The sequence below is a fragment of the Caloenas nicobarica genome, chromosome 1 (assembly GCF_036013445.1).
Source record: "Caloenas nicobarica isolate bCalNic1 chromosome 1, bCalNic1.hap1, whole genome shotgun sequence".
Taxonomy (NCBI): domain Eukaryota; kingdom Metazoa; phylum Chordata; class Aves; order Columbiformes; family Columbidae; genus Caloenas; species Caloenas nicobarica.
In genome coordinates, this window is record NC_088245.1 from 2,926,254 (window position 1) to 2,949,419 (window position 23,166).

A 23,166-nucleotide genomic window follows, 5' to 3' on the forward strand; every position below is an offset into this window, starting at 1 on the left:
ACAGGCTGCCCAGGGCAGTGATGGAGTCACCATCCCTGGAGGGGTTGGACAGACGCGGAGATGAGGTTCTTAAGGACATGGTTTAGTGCTAGATTTAGGTTATGGTTGGACTCGATCTTAAGGGTCTCTTCTGACCAAAACGATTCTGTGATTCTAATAGGAGTGAGCAAGCGAGGGCAAACCCCATCGTGGGGTGCATCAACCACCATAGAACCAACCGGTCAAGAGAGGGGTTCATCTCGCTGTATTCAGCGTTGGGTAGCCTCACCTTGGATCCTATGTGCAGTGCTGGGCTCTCAGTTTTAGAATGATGTGAAGGGCCTTGCATGTGTCCAGAGGAGGACCTTAAGATCAGTCTCTCAGATTCATTGTGCCGAGCTCTTTTGCTTGTGCCGACCCTGCTGGGGCAACAGTGTGCTCTGTGGTGATCGAGATGGAAGGAGTAGAAAAGTCTTTTTTTGTCTGCTGACAGCAGAGAAAGTGTGAGACGGGAGCACCAACCTCCATCTGTGCTGGTGAACTAACGCGGGCCAGGGCTCGGGCTCACGGCACCAATGTGTAAGCTGCGAGCATGACTTTTTGAGCTTGTGGTCCAAGCCCACTAGTACAGTCCTGAAATGATGCTTTGTCAGGGTTTAGGGTGCACCAAGTGTCTGTCCCATCACCCCAAGTTCTCTGAGTATGTGCTTGTGTCAAGGTTGTCTTCTAATTAATTCCTTTTTTGTTCTTTACGTTTGCTGGTGAAAGGTTTGGATGGAGTGTCCTCGGAGGTGTGGCTGAGGACTCTGTGCTTGTCTACTTTGGAGAGAAGGAGGCCGAGGGGTGACCTTCTGGCTCTCTACAGCTTCCTGAGGAGGGGACACATGGAGAGGGAGGTGCTGAGCTCTTCTCCCTGGGATCCCCCGACAGGACGTGTGGGAATGGCTCAAAACTGCATCTGTGGAGGTTTAGACTTAACATCAGGAAGCATTTCTTTACTGGGAGAGTGGTGAAACACTGGAACAGGCTTCCTAGAGAGGCGGTCGATGCCCCAAACCTGCCAGTGTTTGGGTGGCATTTGGGCAGAGCCCTTAACAACACGCTGCAACTCTTGATCAGCCCTGAAGTGGTCAGGCAGTTGGGCTACAGATGAGCATCGTAGGTCCCTTCCAGTTGAAATAGTCTGTTCTGGTCTAGTCTAAGTTCTTGTGATGCTTTACGTGGTCTTCATGAACCAAGATGATCTTCAGTTGCTGTCATCTCAACGTTTCCCTCTTTCTAGATGGCTGAAGTTATCTCAGCTGTGAACTACCTGAAACATGGGACACTGACCGTGTCATCTTCTCTGGTTTGATTTGGTTTTGTATTTGTTGGTTTTTTTTTTTCGTGTGTGCGCCATTTCTATCAACAAGTTTTATTAAGCCTTTGAGCATTTCATTGGATGTTGTGATTATTTGCCTTTCTTTGTGTAAAATATCGAGTTATTTTTGCATATCCCATTACACAACTGTTTTATTCTTTCCTATGGTGTGGAAAATGTTTAGTAAAACACAGACACTTGTTTTTCTAACAGCCGGTCTCTGCCCTGCCATGTTAGTAACTCTAAATGTTTTGTCGACAAATTTGCATGACAAGGATGTCAGAGTGAGGAATAGAAATGGTACCGTCTAACTCTCTCTTAAATATATTTCCTGCTTGCAATTAGTAACTGGTATTTATAAGTCTGGGCTTGATCCCAGATTACTAGCACAGTCAGCCATGCACCATCTGAACTATTCTTTTCATTTGTTTTTCCAGCATGATCTTTACAAAAATGAAGTGTTTGTCTCCCGTGCTGTCTTGTATTAAGTCTGCTTTTTCCACCAATTTGATATGTATTTTCTGTGCTTAGAATATTATTCATTTTTGTTAGAGTAATACAAATGCCGGCAGAGCTTGAAGTATAATTACGTTAAACACTGCACAGATGTGTAGCAGGTTCCAGGCTCTGCCCTGGAGACTTTGCAATCAAATGAGAAGAGAAATAAAAGTGCAATGAATGGAAGTTGGACACAGAAATTCAATGACACGTGTTCTAGAATTAAACAAAAGGAAGATGCTCACCAATAATCAATATGTGGATCAATCCGCACTCATTTCAGAGGTACTCTGTTCAAGGCAGTCGGTCTCTTGTGGGCTTATTTCAGAATAAGTTGGTGAAACTTTAAAGAAAATTCTGAAAGACCAGCATTGTAATTTGCTAATTAAAATACAAAGAGCATTAAATCTTGCTGGATCCCCACAGACGCTTCCAGCCGTTTCCCTCCGCTTTCCCAGGGCTTTGCTTTCCACCTTTGATTGATCGTAGTTTGAATTTAAGAATTTAAACAGGTATGGTAACTTCTCTTATAACGTGGGATTTTCACAATTAGTTAAATGCTTTAGGGATGTGATGACAAGGACTGTGTAACTGTCTTATTATTGGCTGAAACTGAGTTTTCAAAGTGCTGTAAAGAATGAAACAGAAGAGCTAAAAAGCAATGACTTTTCATTGGGATAAATTTTGTATAGCCTTGATGTATATGGCATACCAATTAGCTATAAATATTTTATTCACCATATAATTTTTTCTGTATCTTGATGAGAAAAAGTCTTCTGTGAAATCTGTAGCGTTCCTAAAACTGACCCAAATGATACTCTCCTGGCAATGCTGAGGTTAAATACCTGAATGTTTCACTGTTAAGTCATACGCCTCATTTAAAAGATCAGCTTGTTTCTGAGTTACAGCTTCTGTCTTAAATTATCTGCTATTTGCAATTCTTTTGGTAGCAAACTGTTTAGAAAAACCTCTGTTTTGCAATAATGGTGAACAGTATTGCTGCATTATTTGAGAGTCAATGAGTTTTGACGGTTGGTTTGTTAAGAAAGAGAAGAGTTCAATTTAACAAGATCTGATTTAAAAAAAAAAAAAATAGAAATAATCTATTGTCTTAAAGATATTTTCAAGTAGTCCCTTCTTGAACACACAATAATGAAGGTGCTGCTTATATTGTATCTTTCCAATTGAGAAACACCTGGTGTAGTTATAAGTGATTCAATTTTGTCTCCTAAGCAGAAATCAATAACGTGAACAGCTGAGAAGAAATAAATGTACTCTTATTTTGTATTCAAAAGTGGATTTACCTACTCAGGCATCATTATTTTTTGCCTTTAGTGGAAATTGGTTACCGGGATGACGGATCCAGCAGCCAATTCCAACGATGTGACTTCCGTTGGAAGGAAATCCTATAAATTCATGTATAATTTTGATCATTTGATACAAGAAGTAGGATATTCGTAGATGGAAAATAACACTGGAGAACGTGTGGTCCCTGATGCTGCTGGACCTCTGAAAAACAGAGATTAGAGTAAGTTTTGTGTGGGATTTCAGACAAGATTGACTTCGAAGTGGGTTTCAATGAGACATTGAGTTTTCATTGCCTATATTAGTGCAGTGTCTATAGGAGTCATTTATCTGTTTACTTTCAGTCTACTGACTCTTCGGGTAATAAGGCAAAAGAAATAAGTTGTGGCTTTTAAATATATAATAATAATATAAATTCCAAGTGTTGACAAAAAATACTGCATTCCTGAAGCAAGAAGTCCCTAGATGGAAAGCTTAGAGGATTTCAAAACTTTTTCTAATCTGAATATTTAGATATTAAGCAATCGAAGTGCAAATTTTTTCTTAGTGATTCGTTATTGGACGTCACTGGGGATCTGGAGTGGGAGTTCCTTCTGGAAGGGTGGTGGTTCCTTATGTTTTCCTTTGTTTTACATGATGTGTTGTTTTAAAGCACATCAAATATTGGCTCACAGTGCTTACTAACACCTTTTCTTTATCTTTCTGTTGTTCATTTCACCCAGGAATTTCCAAGTATTTCCGTAAAATTGTTGTTAGATCAATTCTGAACACAGTAAAAAGGACACAAATTTCTATCATTTACTGCAACAGCAGTATAGCAACAAAGCTGGAAGTGGAACATAGTCCTAAATCTCCTTAGTGGCAGGGTGTTTTTCCTGAATTTTACAGCATAATAGTTCTCTTGCTCCATTTTTATATAGAGAAATCCACATACAGAGCAGTGTATGGCTGCTTCTTTAAGATTAGTAGGAAACTGTATATATTTGACATATGACTGAAACATCAGAAGCTGTCAGAAATGGTTATAGACATTATTTGAGTTGCTACAAACACCTGGCAGCAGTACAGAAAGTCTTTAAAATGTTTGATCCTTTTGGACTGCTTTAGTGAAGTGAAAAGCATGTATACAGCTTCAGAAATAAGTCATGTCTTTCTCTTATTCCTGTTGACATGCATATATGTAATACAGGTCTGTTTGTCTCTTTTTTTTTTTTTTCTCTGAATTATGATTGGATGGAAACATGAGGCTTTTCTGCATATTATTGATGTATATAATAGTCATGAATATATTTCAGCTTTATTTTCAAGGAAATCTGTTGATTTCAAACTGATGAAACCAGATGGTTCCCCCAGTGAGGAGCAGAGTTGAAGAGAGCAGCTTTTCTTGAGTGCTCATATTGCTCATTTGGTGCTGGCATTTTGCAGGACTCATAGAATCATTTCAGTTGGAAAAAGACCCTTAAGATCATTGATCATTTGAGACCGCATCTGGAATATTGTGTCCAGTCCTGGGCCCCTCAGTCCCAGCAGGACACGGAACTGCTGGAGAGAGTCCAGCGCAGCCACCGAGATGCTGAAGGGAGTGGAGCATCTCCCGGGTGAGGAAAGGCTGAGGAGCTGGGGCTCTGAGCTGGAGAAGAGGAGACTGAGGGGTGACCTCATTCATGGTTATAAATGTATAAAAGGTGAGTGTCAGGAGGATGGAGCCAGGCTCTTCTCGGTGACAACCAGTGATAGGATGAGGGGCAGTGGGTACAAACTGGAACACAGGAGGTTCCACTTAAATATGAGAAGAAACTTCTTCTCAGTGAGGGTGATGGAGCCTGGAGCAGGCTGCCCAGGGAGGTTGTGGAGTCTCCTTCTCTGCTGACATTCCAACCCGCCTGGACACCTTCCTGTGTAACCTCATCTGGGTGTTCCTGCTCCGGCGGGGGGATTGGACTGGATGAGCTTTTGAGGTCCCTTCCAATCCCTGACATCCTGGGATTCTGTGAGTCCAACCATTAACCAAACACTGCCAAGTCCATCGTTAACCCATGTCCCTGAGAACCTCATCTCTATCTGTTCAACCCCTCCAGGGATGGTGACTCCACCACTGCCCTGGGCAGCCTGTTCCAATGCCCCACAGCCCTTTCCAGGAAGAAATTATTCCCCAGATCCAACCTCAACCTCCCCTGGCGCAACTTGAGGCCGTTTCCTCTGCTCCTGGCGCTTGTTCCTGGGGAGCAGAGCCCGACCCCCCCTGGCTCCAAGCTCCTTTCAGGCAGTTCAGAGATCAGAAGGTCTCCCCTCAGCTCCTGTTCTCCAGCTGAACCCCCAGCTCCCTCAGCCGTTCCCATCACACTTGTGCTCCAGCCCCTTCCCCAGCTTCTGGTGAAATAGTTCAGGCTGGAAGGAACATGGAGGCCTCTCAAGTGCTTAGTGACTAAGTACTCAACTACTGCTGCTACTACCTCTCCTTGAACCCTGTGTCTCTGCAGACAGTCTGGGAGACCTTCCTGATGAAGACAACGTAGTAGAGGTTGGTCAGTCTCACACTTGGAGGCTTTCAAAACCCAGCTGCATACGGCCTTGAGGTACCAGGTCTGGCTTCTTGACCCTATTGAAAACAGTTGATCATGTTTTCAGCAGGAGCTACATATCCCCTGAGGTCCCTTTGAGAACGTCAGCTCTATGTGCGCTGTGTGTTGACTTTCCTTAAATCATTCACCTTGTTCAGCAGGTGTCCCACATCCTAGATGGATTAGATGATCTTTTCAGGTCCCTTCCAATCCCTAACATTCGGTGATTCTGTGATCTTCCATGTTCAGCTTTTTGACTTCTGGTCTCGTAGAAGCTCTTCTTGTTGGGACACGAAGATTAACAAACTTCTGTGTTGATGAATAACAACATGCCTCTGGATTTCAGTTGCATGTTTCTGTGGCTTACATTAGAAATTGGAATCCACTACTCTTTTGACACAGTGTACATTTGTTTTTTCTCCATTGGTCTATAACTAGATTTAGTAAATGAAGCTTAATGTTACATGTTCTGTACAGACTGGATCTAACTTGTTCATAAATTTATTTTTTTAATTTTCTCCATTAGCCTCCTCTCAATGTGATCTTTTTTATCTGCACTACTCTTTCTTTTAGGACTTCATTATTTTTAGAAAATGTACTGTAGCACATTTACTGGTAATTACAGAAGCTTGTTTTAATTACAGTTGTTGAAGAATATGTTTTATGCTGCATTATTGTTGCTGCTGTTTCTAATGCATAACTATTCCCTACACTTAGAAGTGGAAATTAACATAGTTTTTTCTAAGTGATGTGTCTGGATATTTTTTTTGTGGTGAGGAATGATCTTGTGAATAGCAATAGCTTCAAAAAGAAATAATTTGGGGGGGAAAGGGGAAGCGTATGTTCCTAAGAATATCCATAAGATATTTCTATTGCCCATTCAATATGGTATGTGTATACGTTTTGAAATAGAATGTTAAAATTGAAAAGTGCTATAATCCAACATACATTAAATGCAGAAATTGAGAATCATGTTTATTTGGACACTATTTGAGTGAACGAAGATCATAGTTTGGCTGACCACAGTAATTTATGAACATTTTCTTGTTTGATTTTGTCAACATGCCAAAGTGAATGCACAGGGCTCTACGTGACAGGTGAGTGTAGCTCGTTGCGGAAGAGTTTCTGGGCAGAGCAATGTAGTGGACGTTGAAAACTGAATAATTGTTCTACAACAAGAGAGTCATGGTCTGTACATGAGTGACATTAGTGTCGATGAGCTCATGAATCCCCACCTTGCTTGAAGCTACAGATACGTTCATCCAGCAAACCTCAAACTGTAAAACAAACAGAAAATCTCCAGCAACGTAGTGGTGAAAGATCTTTTTGAGATGTGCTCTCTGGTGGTGGTTGGTGCATCACATCAGTCCTGACCTGCCGGCAGTTCTCCTGCGAGATGTTGGAGGCCAGCCCTCTGCCACAGCTTCGCGTCATTAATTTGTGAATCTTCTCTTCAAAGCACATAGAATCATTTTGGCTGGAAAAAACCCTTAAGACCATCAAGTCCAACCATAACATAAATCTAGCACTAAACCATGTCCCTAAGAACCTCATCCGCCTGTCTTTTCAACACCTTCAGGGGTGGTGACTGCACCACTGCCCTGGGCAGCCTGTTCTACTGCTTCACAACCTCTTCTGGGAAAAAATGCTTCCTAATATCCAACCTCAACCTCCCCTGGCGCAACTTGAGGCCGTTTCCTCTGGTCCTGGCGCTTGTTCCTGGGGAGCAGAGCCTGACCCCCCCGGCTCCAAGCTCCTTCCAGGCAGTTCAGAGATCAGAAGGTCTCCCCTCAGCTCCTGTTCTCCAGCTGAACCCCTGTCATGGTTTGATTGCAGGGTGACAATAAACCGTGGCAGATCTACTGTTAACCCTCTCTCCCCCCTCTTCCCCCTTTAGCCCCTTCCTCTCCCCACTTCCCACTAAGGACAGGTGACTGGGAGGGAAAGGAGGACAGAGAAAAGAAAGAGTTGGAAAAATTAAAAATGTTTTACTAATGCTACCAATAAAAATAGAGAAAATCATACAAAATATACAAAACCAATCTTGAAAGTCCCGGCAGCTGCTCTGGCAGATGTGGGGCCGGCACCCGAAGTCCTGGATCCAGGATCCTGGATCCGCAGCCAACCGGAGCTGGATCCAGTCTGGCACTGGGCCTCAGTTCGCAGGGACAACTCGCAAGGTCCTCTCCCGGTGTCGGCCATAAGGAAAAGGGAACGAGATCCTCGTGATCCCCCACTTTTATATGAAGTATCACGTGAATGGGATGGAATATTTAGTTGGTCAGTTTTCAGTTCACCTCCTGCTTGCACATCTCGCGGGATGCATCCTTATCAATGACCTTGCATTCCATTGCTATGTCTACCAAAACACGTATCTAGCTTTCAGGAAAACTGCAGTTATTTAGAAGGCTTTAGCTGACAGGGGAATTCACTAAAAGAGAAACTTGTTTTTAACAAAACCAGGACAACCCCCCAGGTCCCTCAGCCGCTCCCATCACACTTGTGTTCCAGCCCCTTCCCCAGCTTTGTCACCCTCCTCTGAATTCTCTCCAACACCTCAAGGTCTTTCTTATATTGAGGGGCCCAAAACTGAACACAGGCCTGCCTGAAGGCCTGGAGATACTTCATGTGACCTTTCCCAGGAGAAAAGCCCTCATTGCTGTGATTAGCATTTTGGTGGGCAAATCCCCCTTGGTCTTGTCACCCTGCTGTGACAGGCTGCTCATCCAGGCCTTGGACCTGACGCCCGGTCTTGCTTACAGCCTTGAGTGTGGCTTGGGAGACCTGGTCTCTTGGTTGCCCACTTACCCTGTCCTCTGATGTTCTTGGTGGGGTGATTAGCAAATGTCCATGAAGCAGCTTGGGAAGACCTAGGCAGAGTGCTTATAAATTTAGTGTAAGACTGGACTTTTATTTTGAGGCAGGTTCTTCTTCTCAGCAGGAAAAATGCCAACTGAAGCCACCTCAACAATGTTCATCTATGAACTCTGTGGATGTTAGTGAATCTGGAGCTTGCAGTCTGCACTGAGGGGCAACGGTAAACCTGGGACTGCCGAGTGCTTCAAGAGCTGATTCTGAATATCTGCAAACTTCTAAACTACCTGATGATGGTTTATCCCCTGCAACTCCTTAATTAATAGCAACAGCTGTATAATAGCAGGCTACCAAGATGCTGAGGGGTCTGGAGCATCATTTTTGTGAGGAGACACTGAGAGAGCTGGGGCTGTTCAGCTGGAGAAGAGAAGCTGAGAGGGGATCTCATCAATGGTTATAAATATCTCCAGGGTGGGTGTCAGAGGATGGACCAGACTCTGTTCAGTGGAGCCCAACGACAGGATGAGGGGCAACGGGCACAGACTGAAGCACAGGAGGGTCCGTCTGAATATGAGGAGAAACTTCTTTCCTTTGAGGTGCCAGAGCCTGGACCAGGCTGCCCAGAGAGGCTGTGGAGTCTCCTTCTCTGGAGACATTCAAACCCGCCTGGACACATTCCTGTGTGATCTGCTCTGGCGACCCTGCGTTAGCAGGTGGGTTGGACTGGGTGATCTCCAGAGGTCCCTTCCAACCCCAACCAGTCTGTGATGTGCCTGGAACCTTCCTGTATCCAGCTGACTGGGGTCCTTTGCTTTTTAAAGATAATTATTTCACAGACTTTTCCAGTTGGCTGCTTATTTGCCCTCTTCTGCCCTAGAAAAGACCGAAGCTAACGTGTCTGTTGTATCCTGTGTGAGAAGGGTTCGACATTCCTCTGGGAATGGAACCTCAGACAAGTGCTCCGTGAAATTCAGGCACTACTTCGGAAAATAAAACTCAAGTTTATCTTTAAATCTTGGTCCAACTTCTGAGGGATTCTGAACAACATGCATTTAATATTAGTAACCTATTTTTGGATTTTAATTTTGGGTAGTCTTGGGAAGACGGGCTTTCTCTCAAAGGTGACCTTCCGAAGCTGATTTCCAAATAACACCCCAGCAAATGCTTTGTTTCTCAGAGTTACTTTGTGAAGACGCAGTGAACCTGCTCCCATATCTCATTTACAACTGAAGTGCAGCATTCAGCTAATTGAATACATGGCTACTCTTAATTATTTTGTTACAGCTAATTGGTATTCCCTGGGATTATGTTGCTGTGGCCCCATAAATACTCTAGTAGGTTTTTTTTATTTCTGCAGCGAGTTCTCTTCTTTTGGCATATTTATATTGTCTCTTGTATGATATTTTTTCAACTTCGCTGTATCTGTGTTACTGTACAAATGCCAGGGGTTGTAGTTATATGGAAGAAACATTTTGGTTTTTTCTCAGTTTCTTACTGGCCTACCAAATCTCCCAGTTACTTTCGCAGTATAGAGAACTAAACCTTTGGATAAATGTGTCATTGTGTTTTTATAATCTATTATTTTTTACTTTCTCAGTGGTATGAAAGCTTTGATAGCATCGGGACAATAAGCAGTGTGAATATAATTTGCTGCTTGACCCCCATATCTTTAGCGCATTAAAATCCAGCTGTTTTGATCACTAATTATCTTAGAGGACAGGGAATTAAACCTCCCCCGAAACCCCCCCAAAATAACAAACTTTCCAGGGCAAAAACTTGCATTTGGATGGATATCCTTGGAACAAATATTGTTTGTGTTCCTCTGCTCATATTGTCTTTTATAAATTTATTAATTTCATCATTTGATCCTGTTAATCAAATCAATTTCTCTTTTTTTGAGTGGCATTTTATCAGCGAGTGTGATGCAGATGAAAATAATTTAACTCGGGCATGTTCAGGTCTTTTGGAAAGTTTTATCAACGCAGAAGTGTCTCAAGATTAATTGTATCTGTGTGAGGTACAATTGCAGGTGAATAGACGTGACTCTCAAAAGCAGTATTTTCTAACAGAATTCTAGTTTTTAACTGTCTGTGCTTGATTTTTTTGAATAAATATCGATATTTTGTGGCAGTAATTCCATTTAATCCAAGATGGTGGCATTTCTTGCTTTATTTAGGCTGATCCATGTAAGGATAATACCAGGCATACGACTTGCAGATGCAGCATCTTAAACATATTTAATTTGTCTGCAGTGCGAGACCTGAAGCAAACACGTGGTAATTTGGTAAAAATCAACATTCAAGAAGTTTCGAAGTTATCATTTTTTTTATATTAATCTTTTCTGTGTTATAGAGATATTCTGAGCAATGTAATGCGTGATCTGGAAGCTTGTAGTTCTATTTGTTTGTCGTCCACGCTATATATATTTCTGGTTTACGAAAAATTTGAGCACCTTGTGATGTCCTACTAAAGTTTGGGGGGGGCAGTTTTTTAGGAATATTATTTTCCTAGACATTAATCATTAAAAGTTTATCTTGATCCATCTGAAATTCCCTGAATTCTCAGAGCTCACGTCTGTGCCAGCTTGAATTCACTTGTAAAGAGTTTTCATTTTAAAAAACTCCAGATGTCCACGTGTTATTTGTTTTAATTTTATCTAGACTAGATGCGAATGTGTGCCGGTCAATTTTTGAAATGAAAACCGATAGTAGCAACATTGGAATGTTAAAGTATTTGAAGTATTTGAACCTTCAACTGTGGTTAATGTGGACGGAGCTGATGGGACGAAGGTTTTTATGATGAGTGGGTCTTAAAATCTCTCAGCTCTGTAATGCGCAGAATATTGGTAACTGAGTTGAAAATAGACCTGGATAAAATGTAATTTTGTGGTTTAAAAGATACAAAAAACTATACAGAAGAGGAGCAAGTTGTTCCGCGAACTGAGCTGCAGTGTGGTGTGGTCGTCAGCTCTGCACGTTAAACAAAATCAGTGTTTTCAGCATCGTTAGGTGAGAAGTTTGGCGAGGGATTTTTGGGTCGAGCCTCAGGAGATTTGTCATCTGGTTGGCGGCAGTTTTGTGGATTGAATCTCCTTTTACCCCTCGTTTTTATCCAAGAGAGGAGGGATCAGTTTGTCTCCTGCTACTGTTGATTTCTGGGAGATGGAGAGAATTGATGCAGGACCTGGAGCGGAGGGTGGGTTTCATCTCCTCCATCATTACTGTGCCCTTGACCTGTTGTGTTTTTACGCCCTAAAAATTCCTGCCCTCGTGAATTGTCAGAAATGGGACAAGTGAATTAAGCAGTGATGCTCTTGCATGGGTTTTACTCTTACTGGCGTTTTATTATATCTTATTGGCTTTTCAAAGTCAGTTTTGCTGCTTGTTCCAGGTCATCGGTAAAATTGTGTGAAATACTCTTGAATTACACAGAATCACAGAATGTTCTAAGAACTAAGACTTAACCGAATTCTCACGAGCATTATGGAACATTAATTTTACGTTTTCTTTGTCACTGGCCTATTTAACTCACACAAAAGCAATGTCCTCGAGTTTGCAAATATTTCACGGATCCTGAGGCGGTTATACAGAAAACATTTGTGTGTGAGTAACTCTGATAATGCATTGAAATATTGTTTTGGGTATTTGGAAGAAGGTGGTTTGGGGAGGCACAACCTGCAGGGAATTCTCTTGCTGCGGTTCCAGAAACAGCTGAAGTGATCCAGGGATTATCTAGAAAAAGCAAACCCACGATCGATACAAAGCACAATGGTTAGGCCGTAGGATATCTAGTGTAATCGGCTTTGGAAAAACCTATAATTAGTTTTTGTGTAGTAAATAAAGGCCGATTTAAATGGTGGCGGGCAGGGTTGTAGCGTCAGCTCCGCGGCACTGTGCTGGTGATGAGGTGGTTGGCAGAGGGCGAGGTTTGTTTTGTCCAAGTGGAATTAAGATTTGGCCGTGGATTTTTGGGGAGAACAGGGAAATTTTTGGTGAAGTTTCATTTAAAAATAACAACAACAAAAAAAACCAACACCAAAAACCAAACCACTGCGAAGTAGTTTTCTGCCTTGTTCTAAATTACAGCTGTGCCTGACATGTGTACACTTTTCTGCATTCTTTCTATTTGACATTATCTAATTTAATTCGACTTTGGGGTTTTTTTTACATGCTTCAGGATATAGAAAAAAAGGTAAGTAGTTAAGTAAGAAACAACCAAAATTCCCAAGTTATTTTCTTCTTCATCTGTCTGCAAAAAAGTGCAAATCTTGACCAAAAGAATTAAGTTCTATATCTATAGAACCAATATAGCACAATATCATCTAAGTTTTCTTACATCTGTGAGCATGACCTGGTAAAGTACAAGAGTTTATCATTTTATATGGTCCTGTAGAATAGAACTTTTTGCTGTTGGCTTTGTAGTATCACTACCTGGGTGAAAATAACACATTAGAGGTAAATGATGTTGAGTGGGCAATTGTGGTAATGACCACTGGTTGTTAATTATTAGTCACTAAAGATATTTTATTATTAAAAGATTATGAGCCCAGAATGAATCTGTGCTGATAATTCAGGCATTAAATCCTCCGCAGCTTGTTAAAAATCACTTGCCTGGTATTTCCTCTGGAGGACTTGTAGCTTTGTATGTGTTTTGTGTGCTCTTTTAATGCATTTTAGAATTCTTTGAATCCCTTTAATACTATGTATTGGAACGTATTACAGATGAAAAGCCAAAAATATGTCAGCTTGCTCAGAAGAGCTGGAAGCAGCATCTCTTAAATGAATACTCAAGTCATATTAGTACTGAAAAGATAGATATTCAAAACTTTTCTATATTTTTTTGTGGTACTGGACATGGGAGGGATCCTGCAGGGAAGGGTTTCAGCTTAGTTGGATACCACAACCAATTTAGGAGGTTCTAGAAGAATAATTACTAATTGAACAGCGGGTTTAGATGTACATTTTAGGTCTGCTTTTGCAAATAGATAAGCTTTGGCTTCTTTCTTATCATTCACTTGTTTAGAATTAAGCACATGCTAAATACGTTCTTGAAAAGGGTTTTTTTTGAGGGAAAAAAAGCTACTTAAAAAAAAATTCTTTGTACCGCTCCCTACAAATCCACGGATGCAAGTTCAGCTCTTTTCATGTCAAAACGTCCACTTAATTAAGAAATAAAGTGAAATATTCAGGCTGTGTGTGTACTCAGTAGCTTGAGAAAGTTTCCTTAAGTTCAGAAGTGATTTGCAAAGTTAATTAAAAGAAATAATAATCTCAGCAGGATACACTTGGTTCTGTCTTCCCAATGTTTCCAAATACATTTGGACAAACGGTGGCACAGCTGTTGAGGAACAAACCCCGTACAATAGACAATCTCTTTCCATTTTCAATACCGCAATCACCATCTTATTAATGTTCCATTTGGCAAAAGCTAATAGACCGCAGTTCTCAATCGCTGCGTATTCCTTATGGGTACGATTTAGAGGGGATGTTTTGCGTTGCGAGGGAGGCTCGCTCTTGATCCAGTTCTATTTTTCTATTTCTTTTTTTAGGCCAAGCAGCTGGAAGAGAAAGACCGAGAACTGAAGAAGCATGATGCTTATTACAAAGAGCAGCTGGCTCGGCTGGAGGAAAGGGTGAGCCCTTTTTTTCCCCTTTTAATGAAGAGTTCTCTGTTCCTTTTTGCTCCGGACTTTCTGGTTATGTTTTGCTGTTAAACAAGGTGACTCTTCCAAAGGTATGAAGATTAAAACTGTGACCAAAGGGGTGTGGTTTTGGTATTAACCGCTCTATCTTCTGGCTTAACGTTGACAAGATGGTGGGGTTAGTGTTGAGAATATTGTTTTCTTCACTAAGTTCTCACATTTGCAATGAGATTTCATGTCATCATAATTACATACAGAGAAATAATTCCCGTGAGGTCACTTTTATACCAGCACTGACACAGTCGGTGTAAGTGAACAAGTATCACCAAGTATCCTTAAAATTGCGTGTGAAGTGTGCAGATATATACTGAATATATATAATATACTCAATTCCTGCTTTTGTTGGGTGAAGTTGGTGATTCCTCCAAAAGCCACCAGTAATGTGGGGAGTTGAATGTTAATTGCAAGTTGTTTGTGCTGTGTTCAAAAAGCACTTCTGTGTCTTTTTGTCACAGTAGACTTGAAACTAAACCGCACAGAACAGCTTGGTGAGCTGTGTGACGTGCTTACAATGTTTTAACATATCGCTGTTAACAGTCTTGGTCTTTATAGGCTATTATTTTATAGGATGTTAATTTCAAATAGTTACTGCTGTCATCATTTTCTAGATCCCAGGTTGGTTGTAACCTTCAGTCCCCCTCTGCCTTCTTCGTGAGCCTGCCTTTTGTTGATTAATTTGGATTTTTTTTTTAGTTAGCTTTGAAAATGATATTAACAAGTTACATATTCATTTATGCAACTTAGCAGGATAGAAGAAAACCCCTTGTTTTTATGGATTCGGAAGAAGAGCATGTTGCATGAATTATCAGTGTATATAATTGGTCTTAATGAATATTTTAAATAGAGGGCATATCAGATACTGTCTCAGTGTTTTGTCCTCCCTTTTTGAAGAGGATGTTAATGAAGCCGTGTTATTGGCAATGAAAAATAGTTTGAAAGGATGAGTGTGAATTAGTTTAATGATGGTAAAACTGCATTATTTAAACACTTAAAAATTAAGATCCTTCAGAAAAAAACAAAACAAAAACAAAACCCAAACCTCACAGAATACATTTCTTGTTTGCAAACAATGTTAGAGGACAAATCATCTGGAGTGTCTTACCCAAGCTGGCTTCTTATGGGGCGGTTGTACCTCTGCTCTTAGTTATCGTGTTCCATTTTGTTATTACAATGCAAGTAGTGCTGGAGAAATTAATGGCAAAGGATGTGTTCTAAACCATGATTCTTTCCTTAAAAGCTTGTGCTTTACCTTTTTAAGGTGCTATGCAGCTGTTGCAGGGGAGTAATTTAAGGTTCTGCTTACTGCAGAGCAATCTTTAGATTTTTTTTAAAGAGAAGCGTGACTTAAAAGAGTCAGTGGTGGGTTTACTCTTATTTATTGCGTGGGGGAAATATGCCAAGCCAAATGCTGCTGACCTTCTCTCCAGGTGCCCGTATCTGTTCACAAAGCGAACTTTCGGGGGAGGCCTGATAACCCTATGCAGAGCAGACTTTCAGGAGACTAAGTTCTTAGGAAAAAACAATTTAATGGAGTAGAATAGCAGGAAGCCCAGCTCAAGCTGGGTACCTGCGTGGAGGTCCAACCGAGCATAGAAAACTGCCAACTTTTCTATCTTTACAGGCCATTCACACCGTGATTCGGTCCAATAGCAATATTTCACTTTGAGGTGGTCTTGCTTCTCATTGGGTCTTTTTCTCTGATTCCATGTGGGCCTTTTTGTTCAGCTGTAGACATTGGTTATGGTCCATAGCCTTGCAGATACTGTTTTGTCTGAATAAATCCCTTTTTCTCAGCGAAGTGCAAAATGGGCCCCGTTTTGCCGATGTCTGTAATGTCTCTGCGTTAGCCTTGAATCATTGTTTTTCCCAGTCATTTCTATTTTTCCCAGCAAAGTTCAAACTAGACCTTCTCTTACGAGTGTTCAGTGTAGTTTGTAGTTGCTTCTGGTAAATATGAGCAGAACTTCACAGCTTCAAATATTAGCAAATCCGGCTTACCAAGTAACGTGATGCAACGCGTGTATTTAAAATCACACAGCCTTATATCTCTAAATAATTCATTACATTTAGTATCCATCTACTTAAGCTAAATGATTAATATTGAACTTGAATTGGGCTCGTCCACTGACCTGTGAGTGGTGAAACCATCGCCACACAGCTCGCTTATTTAGCAGGGAGAGCTCAAAGTGGGCTCATCCAGGCTGGCGTTTTCATGGAACGAAGCGGTCGACTCGTAGTCAAATTGCGTACGGTAGGACAAGTCTGCACGAGACTCCTTGTGCCCACAACTTATCGGTGTTTAATTGCTGCTCTGCTTCCCTGTGGGTCTCCTGGAGGGAGTTCTTGGCCTGGCTGCAGCTCAGACCTTCACCTACTCGGAGCCCTGGACCAAACTGCTGCTGGTTTGGCCGGGGGGCGTCGAGCGCATCCGCCACAGCAACAAATGACATTAACTAAGAAGAAAAACTTAGGTTGCTGATACAACGCGCTCACTTACTACTGTCAACTGAAGACTTGCAACGTGGAGTCGTGTTTTAATAGGCACGTGGAGTTATAATTCTCGTGTACAAATGAACTATAAGCAAGTGCATTAGAGTATTCAAGCGTCGTGCCCTGAGTGATTTCAAATAGGTGATTTTTACCATCTCTTGCTGCTTCTTCTTGGGCTTAGATATCTCCAGGACTACAGCAGGCAGTTCTGAATTGAGTGTCCTGTGCCATGGACGATGTTTGCACTGTCTTCGGAGTGGACCTCTTGTGATATTAAGGCTTGTCTTTTCGTTCCGACTTCTTATTTGTAAGCGAAGGAACCTTTGCTTTGCCAAGTTGTCATCCAGGTTGTTTTCAAAGCACACGTGCGTATCTCTTCCACACAAAAAAGAGTTGTTGGAGCTCTGAAAGCAGGTGAACTGCGTGCTCCACATCTGGCTTTGAACTTTGTCAGAGCTGTGGAGATTACAGAATGAAAACCTGCAGAAGCAGAGGGGTCGCGTTTCCTGCAATCCCAGCTTCGCCGTTATTAAGGTCATTTGTGAGATTCTGTATTGGTGATTTTTGAGGCAGGAAATAGAGCTTTACGTAAAAAGGGAAGGTCTGGACAGGCTCAATGTTTTGGAAATTACAGAGCGCAATAATAAGCTGCTTGTTTGTTCCTGAGCTTGTCCTGATTTCAGTCAAAGGTACATGAAGTCAGAATATGGGCTGTTCAGCAGAGAAAAATAGCAGAAAAAGGGGGGTGTGGAGCCAGTGGAGCTCAGAGAAGTTATGTCAATATGAAGAAATGTGCAATATGAGTCTGTCACCTGTGACAAAGAATGCTAATTACATTCTCAGATCATTCGTACATCAAATAAGCACACTTTAAAAATACTTCAGTTATGTGTATGTGGTATTTCTGTCTGTTGCATCATGGAGTGTCAGAGCTCATCTGTATGATTAATTGGCTTTTTGATTACTTCGCTTTTTCAATTAGAAGCCTCGTATTTGTGTTCTTCAGTGCTGCTGAAAAAACAATGGAGACATTGATAATAAAGGGAGATGACAACAGAACAGATTAGTGTCGGCACAGTGTGCTCCTTATGGAGAAAATTACTCTACATATTCAGTGCCAGATGAAGTCTGTCAATTATAAAATATTTCAGTGACTGAGTGAAGATGCTCAACCTTTTCAGAGGATTAATACGGGACAAAATAACTGTGCACCAGTGGCAGCTGTGATACTAAACCATAAACAATTCTATTCTCCAGGGCAATATCTGTTCATAAATTTGGTTTATGTGCTAAAAACCTTTTGATACTTTCCAAAATCCCAGCAATTCCCCAAACAGCTGCCAGCGTTTCTAGGTCAAAGATGGCACATAAGCGATGAGTTATTACATGCTCCACAGCAGCAAAGCCAAATGAGATAATTTAACAAAGGAGTTAAAGAATAACCTTCTCGTACTGTATATCTGACTGCGATGTAAAGCTGTTATTTAAGAGTTTGCACTTTGAGAAAAATTTATTGGTGTCTTTCATAGTCTGCTGACAGGCTAACGGTCCTTCTTGACTACAGCAAAAAACCCCGGAGATGGCAGTATTCAAATTGTTGACATACATGTACCCTACGTTGTCTTAATTTACTGTAAAGGTGGCATTGATGGGACTTCAAACCGTTTGGGTTTTTTTATTTTAAAATAGCAGAGCGAGAGAAAGGAAAACTAACAGACTGAGCAGCTGGAAGAACAATCCTACGGCCTCTTTATCCGACACAGTCTCGTACGCTTCTGTCCTCTTGTATCCATCATCATTCTGTTCAGCTCCTCCATGTCCATCATCCTTTCGTTGCACCGCTGGTTTCACTGTTAATTCCAACCCAGACTCCATAACCATCCTCACATCTCTAATGTCACTGCGATCCGTAGGTTCCAGCCAACGTCACCAGTTGCATTAATTTTGTCTGAAGAGCAGCCGACTCGCCGTGATTTCTTCCCCCAGTTGCTTTAGCTTCAGAATCTTTTTGCTGTGTAGGAAACGTGACTGGATCCTCTCTTGCTTCTGCTTGTGGTTTTGGCGTCACGCAGACACGACGAGATGTGTCTCTACCTGATTATGTCCCTTTGAGAATGATGCAAATCCCCCCAGTTCAAATTTTCTTCAGCAAACCCAACTATTTTCACATTACGCTGCTTCATAATGCTATTAACGCATCATTACAAGAATCATGCCTCTAGTCATGGGAGCAGAAGGAGATTAATTTTAATACGCTTCTGTATGACACAACTACTTAGTTTATCAGTGTGAATGAGCGAGATATGTATCCCAATATTAATCAGGATATTTCTCACTTGAGCTCAGTTTCTATGCTTGTAAGTTTCTTAGAAATACTTTGTGTTGAGTAATATGTGTACAGAGTAAGGCAACACAATTATTCTATTAGTATTTAGAGGTTTCAGCTTTGTTAGATATGCTACAGGTTTAGCGGCCAACAAGTTGCTGCCCCGGTAGTTTTTCTTGCCTATTCTGTAATTTCTGTGCGTGTCCTTGCTGACTTGAGTGGCCTTTCTGCATCGGAGCCTGAGAATATAGACCGAAGTTCTGGAAATGTGATCCTCTTATCTGCAGCCATTTTTTTCCCCGGCTTAAATTCCGAGGAAGGATTTGCAAATCGTAGGTTCGACACTTAATTTGGGGATTCTACTTACCATGTAGGCTGTCAAGGAGCATTAACCTTAAGGTAAGATGAGCACACAGAGCACAAAGCTGCGAGCTGGTGGCTCACACTATACCAGGTGTTAAATAGTATTATCCATCCTGCTCGCTACGGTAAATAGGATTTCGCTATTATGATGTGTCAGGATTTTCAGAGAAATCAAATTTACTAGACACTAAACTGCCATCCTCAGTACTGAGCGGCTTTATTCTGGGATCTTGCGTTGCCACTAATCCTGTTGGTAGGAAATGCTTATACCAATTGTGTGGGGAAATTATAATTTAATGATCTCTTCCTTTTTTCTGTTCGAGGCTTAGAATGGACCGACACACTTTGCAGTGATAGCCCCAGCGCTCAGAAAAGATGATTTACAGTTCAGCTTCACAGCCAAGTATTGGCTTTTTGTAGGTGTTTATAATGAACATAAGTGCTGAGATGCAAACAAAGCGAGTTCCACATTTGTTCAGATGCTTCAGAGTCTTGTTTACCTTTTTACATTTCAACAACTAAATAATCAGAACCTGTTTGCTGTGGTTTTTTGTAAACTGCAGTTTGCAAGATGTAGATAAGAGGGCGACTGTTATAAGGCAATATAATAACCACATTTTTATTCCCTACAATGTATTTTAGCAGTTCAAACGTTTTTGCTTCTAGTTGTTTTATCAGTCTGTTTACCTCCTTTGATTTTGCATGACTGTATCAGCAAGAATTTCATAACCAGAGGATGATTTTGCTCTTACCTCTTGTGTTTAGAAGTTTCTATTCGCTAGAGCAAACATGTTGATGCTTCACACATTGGTACTGCATTCTCTTATGGTTTTCAAAATCAAATAGCGGTGATGCAGGTATAGAGGTTTAAGGTTTCAAGCCGGATCCAGCAAAATAAGGAAAGGTTTTGGTTGATGATACGATTTACTTTTGGTCGATGGTACTATTTACTTTTGGTAGCAGCTTTGATTTATATGGCCAACGTATTTTTGGAGAACATGTTCTGTAAAGGAATCTCTTAGGACTTCCCCAACTTTCAGAGTTTCTCCAGTTTGTGTCTATGGAGATGTTTTGTAGTCCTCTGTCTGGAGAGGTGCGTTTGGTAAATGTGGTACAACTAAAAATACTTGGGTGTTGGTTGTTTGGTTTTTTTTTTGCTGTTTAAACTGATGCTTTCAATAATACCTTTGTCTTTGACCCAAGCAAACTCCTGTACTTGAGAAAAGACTGAAAGGCAGTTTGTAGACCTTCATTTTCTACAAATTTTAATTAAGTGGCAATGCCTATGTTGTATTACTTCACCATAATTTCGAATTTTACCCAGTCAGTATAGCAGCAGTTTCTGAATATCAATGGTTTGAAAGAAAACAGTTCCATCATTCTTACCCCCCTTCTGTATTTGAGACTTTCTCAGTGTGTTGTTATTGTTCCTATTTGTCTGGCTATCTATTTCTCTCCTTCCCCGTACCAAATACGTGTCTGTATATATATCCTTCTACCCTTACATATATATATGTATATATACACCGTTATATCAATACATAACCCTATTTTCTAACACTTTTCAAATAGAAGCAATAAAATACATTATGGCTTCCATTTGACAAATTCTACTCTATATCATATTATTAATGAATTGTATTATTTCCGTGAAGTTATTGGTGTCTTTTCTTTTTTAATTGCACTTGGAGCTGCACCAGCGGATTCTTGCAGTCTTCCTCAAATTGTTGCAGCACGAGACCTGTGTATAAAATCAAGATATATTAATTTCTCATTTTGTACTCGGGCCAGGAGACTTTCCTGTGTCTGAGCTCATATGCTGCACCAACGCGATAAAAGTCGGAGTTCATCAGAGTTTCCCATTGCTTTGTATTTCCAGGCTGCTCATGAAAACCACCCTTTTTAATACTGACCAGAGCGTAATGTTTTTGTCAGTTTAGCATAATAAAGCTGTCAACTCAACCTGTGATCTCGCTTCATGTTGCCAATATTAGAAAATTTCTCTCTTCCAATTTCATTATATTTTGGGGACGGCGCTTTTGTTGAACGCTCCTTGCCTGGCAGGTTGAGATTAGGAAACTTGCTCCCAATTATAATATCTGAAACCTCAACCTGATTGACGAAGACGGAACCTTCAGACTGGCACGTTGCATTAATGCGCTACCTCCATATCTTGCAAGCCACAATCGTTATTCCGAACTATTGTTTTTAAACCTTAAATATATTTTTTCTGCTCATTATAATTTACTTACCATTTTCTGAATAAAAACCTAATCTACTAGTTATTAAATACACATGTCACCCATATATATTTTTTTTTTTCCTAAGCCCACCAAAAGTACATGGAGTTTTCTTGAGGCATTTTTTCCCATTAAAAAAATACCTGTTTCAGTCTCATCTCTCACTATCACGTATCCAATCAATAGCAATGCTGAAATGCTGCTTAATAACAAAATAAGGAGTTGTTCCACACTGCACAGGAGGTATTGATGTTTCTCTAAACGTTTGTTTATAGATTATTTTTCCATGCTGTATGTGTGTCTTTTATATAAATGGAGACAATGCAATAAGGAATATTCCAGTTTTTTTTCCATGTGCAGTCAGACACTTGATAACTTTTAACATGTAACCTGTAGCTTTGTACACGTTGTTTGCAGTCTTTTTTTTTTCTTACTGAATACATGCAAATACATGGGTGGTTTTTGATTTTTGGTCATTTTAGTTTGGGGCTCAAGATGGGTAAATTCCGTGTAAGAATTTGCAGAAGACTGAGGGATAATTGTCAATTGGATGCAAACTCATAACTTTGCGTTACAGCAGCGGGGAGGTATCTATGCAATTTCTCCCGATTTTTCAAATATGCTGTGCTTTTTGTAATGCATTTCTGTGGGTTTTTTCCTTTATTTTATCTCCTGTAGTACATATCTCTAATCCGTCGTCATTCTTACATCTTGTTTTCCGCAGTAGCTTCTGGTTTACAACGTTTTTCTTGCGTCACTGAGCAGAACCGACTCTCTTTTCCCTCCGCTCATCCTGCTGTATTTTATTATGTTTTTTAGCCTAAAATGCTGGTTTAGACTCATGCTGAAGTCTCTTTTTTAGCCTCTAGTGTTGTTTCCTACAGAATTCCAGCGCTGACATTTCCTCAGGTAGGGGGGCCGGTGGTTTTTTGAGGTTGCACTGTCTGTGTTACGCAGAGATGCCCTTGGACTTTGATAAGAAGGATGCTCAAAACCTCTGAAATTCAAACTCTTCGAGATTTTGGTAGTTAATAAGGGATTTACTGACCCAAGAAACAGGGAATCGTATTTCTCAGGAATTGGCTATTTATATAATGCTTTGTGTTTCTCCAGCTCCCAAGGAGCTTTGTGAAGACGAGTTCTTCCATAAACCCATTTCTGTTGCTGCAGCTTTTAAGTCCTCACTGCTTGAACTGCTTTTTTTTTTTTTTTGTCTTTTTCTCGGTTATACAATTATCGCTGCTCTGGATCTCAGCATTTCCTGAGATCCTACTCTACTTTAGGAATTTATTTACGGTCCCATGATAACTGGTCATCACTAATCGTTGTTTTTTTTTTTTCTCTGCAAGTGTTTCAGTTTGTGTTCAAGTCACTTCAATCCCGGTGCTTGTCAAGTCTGAATGCATAGATATGTTTTTCTAGGAATGAAAAAATACAGATGAGGATAAACTGTGACGGGAATGGGAACGATATGGACAATACTGAAAAACAAAGCAGCTGAAAAGCAGCATGTTGGGTGGCTCCTTCAG

General features: G+C 40.8%; 1 protein-coding gene across 2 annotated transcripts in view; it reads left to right on the forward strand.

Annotated features, from left to right (window-relative positions):
* CHCHD3 (coiled-coil-helix-coiled-coil-helix domain containing 3) overlaps positions 1 to 23,166 on the forward strand; it is a 147,870-nt gene that overhangs the window by 74,971 nt on the left and 49,733 nt on the right. For both annotated transcript variants that reach the window (XM_065655404.1, XM_065655411.1), the window contains exon 5: positions 14,066 to 14,149. In XM_065655404.1, coding sequence (XP_065511476.1) covers positions 14,066 to 14,149 — 84 coding nt within the window. The remainder of the gene's footprint in view (positions 1 to 14,065; positions 14,150 to 23,166) is intronic.